Raw genomic sequence first — 8,414 nt, forward strand, 5'->3', positions numbered from 1 at the left:
TCTGTGTTTAATTTTATGTAGTATTTTATGTGTTGGTCAGAATCTTGAGTAAATAGGCTTTCCTTTTAAAAGAATTAGATTTCTGGCCCTCATATTTTTGGAACTGCTTGTGAAAAATATGGTGTAAGTATCTGCAAAAGGTCAGCATTCAAGGGCTTCCTTGCCTTTTGTAAACTTGGATATGCTACATGTCCCTTCAACTGTTCTTCCTACCTTTACTAAAACTATCTTGATAATAGGTCTCTGTCTGACACTCCATCTTGTATATTGAGTTCAACATAATGGGTATAAATACAGTGTTTTATGCAAAATACACTTGCATACATTTTCATTTGCATAGTGAGAGTGTCTGTAAAATTTCTGTCTGTAAAATTTGAATTTACTTTCACAGAATTTCAGTTTCCATAGTATACTGTTTGAATTTATCCTTGAATTATTATTGGATTCTGGTGCAAAACAGAAATATGCTTGTTGCCTTCTCAGTAATAGCAGGAAAGGAAATCCATATTATAACTGAGAGTTGAAGTTCCAAATAATGTTATTTTTGTTACAAAATACTGGCATGTTTGATCACAGTAGACTGAATTAAACAGTCACTTCAAGAAATTCAAATTATTAGTGAAAATTCATTTGTCAGGATGGAGGTAAAGAAGGAGGAAGGTAAGATCAAAAAACAGTAAATGATGAAACTGGTAAGATTTTCTAAAGGGAACAGAAAGAGCAGAGGAAGTTTATTTATTACAGTCATAGACCATAGACCATCCATAACTTAAAATAAACCAATACAAATTCCAGTGTGTAACAAATAATTGATGTTCTGAGGAGGTCTTATTCATAAATAACATTAAAACTAATATTAAAAAATAATAAATACTATTTAAAATAATATTTAAAAATCTTAAAAACTGGGAAATAAGTGCAACAATCCATTAAAACTTTAAAACCAATTTGTGTAAACCTGATAATTATTCTCAAATACAAATAATATTTTGTAGTAAAATGTCAGATTAAAATAGTTATAAAATATATCACTTTTATACTAATAATACAATCAATTTAAATAAAACTGTCTCAGATTGAGAAAGATCAGGCACAGCAGAAGGTAATTTAGGTAAAGTGCGAATTGACATCGCTTTGTTTCCTGAGAGATTTACACAGGGAAGCCAAAGCATTCTGCACATGTTCTGAGGAACTTTATTAATACTTTACATGGTGTGGGCATGAGTCATCCCATTCAAAACAAGTTCTGGAGCTCAACCCTGCCTTTGTGTCTAATAAAATTCTGAATCCCCTCCTTTTTTTCCCTGACAACTTTGTAAAAGAGGGTTTAAAAAAGAAGAAAAATTAAAAATCCTTTAAAGAAAGTTCTTGCCCTGGGGAAATTCTGTCCCAGAAACCTCTGACAGCCAATTAATGGGTGATCAGCAGAACATGAAATGCTAGGCAAGTGCTCCTAGCTGAGAACGTTTGCTGACAGAAGAATTTCCTGAGAGATGACTCTACTTAAAGTGGCAGGCATGGCTTTCACTTTACCCTCTGGAAGTGAAGTGTTAAATAGCAAGCAGGCTCTGTGTGGTTGTTCAAAGAAACTGAATCCTGATCCCAGGTAAAGTGCTGTCTAGCACTTGACTTAGCAAGTTTTGTTGCTGATTAATCTGGTGTTCTTTTTCTAGAATACAGCAAAAGAATATGGACTGTGATGCAATGACATCCTTTTGAGCAGCTCCCGGTGGGGTGGGGGGGCAAGATATGATGAAACTAGACAGCAAGTGAGTTTGGAGTACAGAGTTCTCAGGCACACTTTCCTAGCTCACAGTAACTTGCAAAAGTTCAAAAATGTGTTCTCCATTCCCCTCTCCCCCACATTCTCAGTTATGGCTCCTATGGGGTTTAGGGATTTCAAACATATGAACAACTAAGTTCAATTTTTTATCTTTTATTGCATTCAAAATCACCCTACCAGATCATTTAAGCAGAATTTGAAAATGTTCAAAATATTATCATTTCCAAATTTAAAATTTCTGCAAAAACATTATGTTGGCTCGAGTGGAAACTGGCATGCCTAATAACAGGTTAACTGTGTCTCCCTTTCTGCAGAATTCTTTGAAGAATGTATTCGGAATGCTGAATTAGAAGCCAAGATGCCAGTGATCATGAAGAACTCTGTGTACCTCCAAAAGGCTGCTACTCGCAGAATAAAGAGCTGCCGATTTCACCGAAGAAGATCTAGCAATGTTTGGAATGAATGTAGGTGCCACTTTCCTGATAGTTATCCCCTCCTCATGACTTGTTATTAATCCCACTAGGGAAAAAGGATAGGTCTTATATTATACCTGTCTTCTCCTCCCCCACCCCATTGAAGTGCATCATAGATCAGAGGATTAATTTCCATCGGCCCTGATCCAAGTCTTCCTGCCCCCTCAGGACATACTCTGTGAAGCAAAATTAAATCCATGCTAGAAGTGGTCTCACTTGCCACGGGGAGAATAGAAAGTGAAAGTGGGGCTTGAGGAAATAGGTCCATACAAGAAATCTTGCAGCGATGCACATTTTCTGCCATCGCGCAGCAGATACCTTGTGTGTAATCAGCCATTAACTGAACAGTACAGAGTAAAGAAAAAGTGGAAACAATACAGTGAAGAAACTATACAAAAGAGATGTGAAGATGACAGATTCCTTTCAAGAATAATCTTTTGAAGAAGAACTGACAGTTGTAGAAAGTGAAGTGAAATCTACCTTGAGGACAAAAGCTATGGTATATCAATAGAGCTATTCTAAGCCACAGAAAATGAATCCATCAGAATCTAGCAATATAACAACAAAGAATTTAACAACAAAACAATGGCCCACAGACTGGAAATGGTCAACTTACATTCCAATTCCAAAGAAAAGGAGTTCTCAAAGATCGCAGAAACTATTGGATCTTCGCCTTAACTTCTCACACAAGTAAAGTGATGCTCAAAATCTTACAACAAAGACTATTAACATGAATGGAATGAGACATATCAGATTTTCAATATGGAGTTTGAAAGGAAGATCACTGGAGATAATGTTGTGAATTTGCGATGGTTATTGAAGCATATGAGAGAATTTCAGAAAATAAGTTTATATTCCAAAGATTACAGGGAAGCTTTTAACTGTAGATCCCCTGGTTTCAAGGGAAATGGGTGCGCTACAGCATTTGGCTATTTTGATATGCAACCTGTATTCCAGACAAGAGGCTATTGTTGGGACAGTCCAGGAGCATATCCAGCATATTCGTGTAGTTTACCCAGGAGAATATTGCAGGTCCTGCGAAAGTGAGAGATCATAGTGGAAGGACCCTCTCAAGTTTACTTGAGAAGAAATTACAGAGGATGCAGTTTTTGGAATACCATCAGTGACTTTTGGCTTATTTATATCTTTGTGCTACAGTGAAAATTATACTGAAACATTGAGGACAGTTTGCTTGGTTTCCTAGCTGATTGCTTGTTAATATGTCTCTTGGTTACAGTATCATGATATGAACCTAGGATGACATTGATTGTTTGAAAATATTGTTCATGTAGGACATATAGGATGTACAGTTTTTGCACTCATTTGCACTTTAGCATTTTCACACTTCGTTAAAAATTGTATATTAGGTTGTTTGGTTAATTTTTGGCAATTAGGTATAGTAGTTTTGTTCCTCTTTTCGCAGTCTGCACACTGAACCCATTCTTATTGCATTTTGGGTTTGTCTATTGCCCAGGGTAGGATTATTTTATCTCCTATGAGCAGAACACATCATAAGAAAAGCTGGATTAGATGGTGTGAAAATTGGTGGAAGGAGCATTAGCAATTTGAGATATGCAGGTGACACCACATTACAGGCAGAAGATAGTGAAGACTTGAAATGACTCCTGATGAAGGGTAAAGCAGAAAGTGCCAAAGCAGGATTACAGCTGAAGACAACAGTAATGACTTCTGAGAAATTATACAACTTTACGATTAATGGTAAAGAAACTGAAATCGTTTAAGATTTTCTAATCCAGGGCTCCATCATCCACCAAAAGGAAGACTGTGATCGATTCCCCACTCACGATTAAATGCGTGCTCGTCACTCCAAATATCCAGGTTTCCAGCAGAACTCCCCACTGCACCAGCGCCGAACGCGCACTCACCCCGTTCCTGGTGCTCAGCCCCCCCCCCCCCCGCACGTGTTATTTCAGAACCTGGAAGAAAGTAGATATTTTTAAAAAATGCACGTGCAATCTAGAGCAGTGAGGGGGGGGGGAGGTGAATGGAGATTCGAACTACCCACCCTTGTGAGTGACATGGATCCTCCCATCCAATCAGGATGCAGTGGCTGTGCGCGAAGCGCGTGCAGCCCTTTTTAAAAAATTCACAAATTGCATCCTCCCATAGCACATTCATTCCATGATAGTAAAAATTTAATAGAATTCAAAATGATAGTATTCTGCCTTATAAAGGTAACCCCAAAATGTGCCACTTGGAGAGTTTGCCTCAACATTTACCTGACAGTGAGTCTGCTGAATTCATTTGCCACACCTAGATATTTTAACACTGGAGCCCAGACTTTATCCAGATTCTCATTGGCCTGTGTTTGTGTCCTTATGGCTGGGTGAACCAACCATCATTCTGTAGCCTTAGTATTTAATGACACCTGTGCTATCTTTGTGGAATGGAAGACCCTCATTGTTCAGTGCCACAGATCTTTTCAGTAAGCCCTAAGCCTTGGGTCTGGTTTGGCTCTAATGTGACTGCTGTATTGTGTTCTGTTGTTTCAGTGCGGCAGTCACAATCGTTCATGTCTTCAGAGGCTGAAAGCATAGAAGAGCTGAAGCAAGCAGCCAAGAGGCTGAGTCAAGACCAGCACTTCCGGGAAACCATCTATCGGATCATGATGTCACGTAAAGATGCCACCTTAGGCAACAAAAAGTGAATACTTTCCTCCTTCTGGGAGTTTCTGAACTCATCTTGTCATCACAGAGCTCAGCAAAAGCCAAATTATTGCAGTAGAAGTTAGCAGTGGGATGTTGGCTGGCAATCTGTTTTTTTTTCCTCCCAGGCAATGAGGGGATGGTGAGCAAAACATTCTCCATCATGGCTAGCTACCATTGCTGGAGGTAGATGACCTGTTTAGTCCAGCACACCTTGCCTACTCTGCTATCCCCTCCAGATCACATCAGCTAGTTCAGTTATGAAATATTTTATCAAGAATATGCAGTCAGTGTTAAAAGGAGCAAATACTTTAGCTTGGACTACCATGGTCAGTATCCAACCATATAGACTATACCATATACAGTTATCAGCATTGTAGTGAGAATATACTCTGCTTCCCTAAAGTTCTGACAGATGTGTGGTGGAATTCTCTATTGCAACTGTGAACTAATGATGCTACCAGAGTTTATATATACCACATGTATTTGGAGTATGCTTAACCAGATTCAGAAACAGGCTTTGCACAAAGTGGAAGATACCACAAGGGCCATCCAGTCCAACCCCTTCCTAAGCAGGAACACAGAATTAAGGCATTCCCAACAGATGGCCATCCTCTGTTTAAAAAACTCCAAAGAAGGATACTTACCACCCTCCAAGGCAAGGTATTCCACTGTCGAACAGCCCTTACCATCAGGAAGTTCTTCCTAATGTTTAGATGGAATCTTTTTTCTCATAGTTTGAATTCATTACTTCATGTCCTTGTCACTGGAGGAGCAGAAAACAAGCTTGCTCCTTCAACATGACACCCCTTCAGATATTTAAACATGGCTATCATGTCACCCCTTAACCTTCTCTTATCCAGACTAAACATACCCAACTCCCTAAGTCTCTTCTCAGACCTTTTACCATTCTGGTTTCCCTCTGGATAAATTCTAGTTTGTCAATATGTTTCTTGAATTGTGGTGCTCAGAAAGGGACACAATATTCCAGGTGAGGTCTGACCAGTGCAGAATAGAGTGATGCTATTACCTCTCTTGAACTGGACACTATTTTCTTGTTAATGCAGCTCAGAATTGCATTGGCTTTCTTGGCTGCCGCATCACACTGCTGACTTATGTTCAGCTTGTGATCTGCTAAAACTCCCAGATCTCTTTCACACGTGCTGTTGTCAAGTCACATATCACCTATCTTGTATCTTTGCATTTCATTTTTTTCTGCTTAAATGTAATACCTTACATTTCTCTGTGTTGAAATTCATTTTGTTAGTTTTGGCCCAGCTTTCTAATCTGTCCAGGTCATTTTGAGTGCTGACTCTGTCCTCTGTTATCCTTCCAAATTTGGTGTCATCTGTAAATTTGATTAGCGTGCCATCATCCAAGTCATTTTTAAAAGTTTTGAATAGCACTGGGCCCAGGACAGAACCCTGTGGCACCTCACTAGTCACTTCTCTCCTGGATGAAGATGAGCCATTGGGTTCAGTTGGTCAATCAATTACAAATCCACCTAACAGTAGCATTGTCTAGACCACATTTTGCAAGCTTTTTTGCAAGAATTTTCACTTCTATGCAAGAAATTCAAGAAGATAAGTTGCTTTTCTCTTTTCTCATCTGTTCTACCTAATGGTGGTGGGGATATCCCAAAATACCTGATAGATCTCTGAGAGGAAGTTAGATGTTAAATCTCTAGGAACTATCATGTTATTAGAGAAGCACTTGCTCCCTCTTGTGGCACTTGTAACAAGACAGCTACTGTACAAGCTGTTCAATAAAAACTTACATTAAACTGCATTCGTAGATCCTGCTTGTTAGTAACTATTTAATAATAGGATCACCAATGTCAGAGTTGTTCCATAAGAAATGAGAAATGCCTACATGTTAAAGGATATTTAAGGGGCTCTCTTTTCTGCCCAATCTTCTTGGGCTACCACAGATGTCATATTCATGTTGAACTCAAGGCTCATTTTCAGCTGAAGACAAGAATGTGTCCAGTATTGGATTATGCAGTATGTCGAAGAGTGGAATGATGCTGTGAACAGGTAGTAGCACTTTTAAACAAAATATCTATGCTATGCAATTGCTGTTCTTGGTCAGAGGCAGGCAACTTAAAGTCAGGTGGGACTGGCAGTTTGGCATGTAGCCCAGTAAGGCTTTTACTTGTTTCCCCTCCTTTTAGTTCTAGTGTGAGTCACCACATGGGATGGGGGGCAGGGAGAGTTCTGAGGCCTAGTGCATTTTAGGGTGTGTGTATGCATGTGTGTGAGAAAGAGACTGGCAAGTTGAATATAGTCTGTGTGCCTTGTTTTGCCTGCCTCTCTCTCAGATTATTACAATATCTTTAAAAAGAACACCCTGTTCACATTGTAGCCTGGAAGGAAATTGACGCGCACAATCCACCCCACCCACTCCAGTTCCAAAAGAAGTGCCAAAGCCCCTTGAATGTCCAGGAGAAATACCATTTTGTAGGGATCTGTTTCATAGTTCAGGTGTATCTGACAAAATTCTTTAGTCTTTTGCTGTTCTCCTTGCAGTGGGGCTGTGGAGTTCTTCGTGACAAGGATACAGAGATGGCAATTGTTATGCATAACATTTGGGAGGGGGGACTGGATAGTTCCATTACACTGTCTCAAAAAGAATAAATGTAATTATTATGTAATATCAACACAACAAAATTGTACTCAGATGGACATGAGTCTTTTACTATGCAGTATTAGTTATGTAACAAATAAAGTAATATTGTTAATAATACAAGTGTTCACATGACTCTGATATAATATTTATGTTCATCTAATCATCATACTGTTTTTTTTGCAAATTAGTTAGCCAATGTAGTAGTTAACCCCAAATCTCTATTATCCCTTGAGGGGGGGGGGGTATCATTTCGTCTCCCTGCCTCTCCCTCCCCACTGCACTCAGTTTGCTATGGGCAACAGCAGCAGGTGACCAGGCTTTTTGTGGTGCTTGATAAGTTTTGTACTTTGCAGTACATATATAAGCACAATATAAGATAGCTGGCCTACTATCTAGCCAACATGGAGGATAGGTAGAAAAAGAATGTCTTCCTCCCTTAATTCCCCTGACGCTCTGGACACAGGTTTCAATGCACCCTGGTAAAGGGAGGCAGGAGAGGAGGGAGATCCTCTTTCCACCTGACCTCTGGCTGGCTGACCACTTGCCTGCCTCCGCTAGCTGCTGCCACTGCAGCAAAATGTCAGCCATGGCACAGTAAGTACAGTTGGGAGGAGAACCAGAGAGGAAGGATGGAGCAAGGAACAAAGTGAAATGTAATAATTAATGTAACAAAAAGAAGTTTTGAAACACGAGAAAATATAAAAACAAAAGCATATATTCCATTAGAAAATGGAAGAGACACGGTTTGGATTTTTTATTATGTTGATGTAGACAGAAAATGGTCTGAGGGGTATATCCAGACTAAGGGCCTTGAGGTGTCCTAACTTGACTGATGGCCTTTCCCCATCTTTACCGGTGAAGCCC

At 39.4% G+C, this 8,414-nt stretch overlaps 1 protein-coding gene across 2 annotated transcripts in view; it reads left to right on the forward strand.

The window, feature by feature from the left end:
- The window catches only part of PLEKHD1 (pleckstrin homology and coiled-coil domain containing D1), a 41,247-nt gene extending 35,029 nt beyond the window's left edge, over positions 1-6,218 (forward strand). For both annotated transcript variants that reach the window (XM_048486896.1, XM_048486897.1), the window contains 2 exons: positions 2,098-2,247; positions 4,770-6,218. In XM_048486896.1, the coding sequence (XP_048342853.1) occupies positions 2,098-2,247; positions 4,770-4,924 (305 nt within the window). In that variant the 3' untranslated portion in view covers positions 4,925-6,218. The remainder of the gene's footprint in view (positions 1-2,097; positions 2,248-4,769) is intronic.
- Positions 6,219-8,414: the final 2,196 nt, after the last annotated feature.

This window comes from Sphaerodactylus townsendi, linkage group LG02 (assembly GCF_021028975.2).
Source record: "Sphaerodactylus townsendi isolate TG3544 linkage group LG02, MPM_Stown_v2.3, whole genome shotgun sequence".
Lineage (NCBI taxonomy): Eukaryota > Metazoa > Chordata > Lepidosauria > Squamata > Sphaerodactylidae > Sphaerodactylus > Sphaerodactylus townsendi.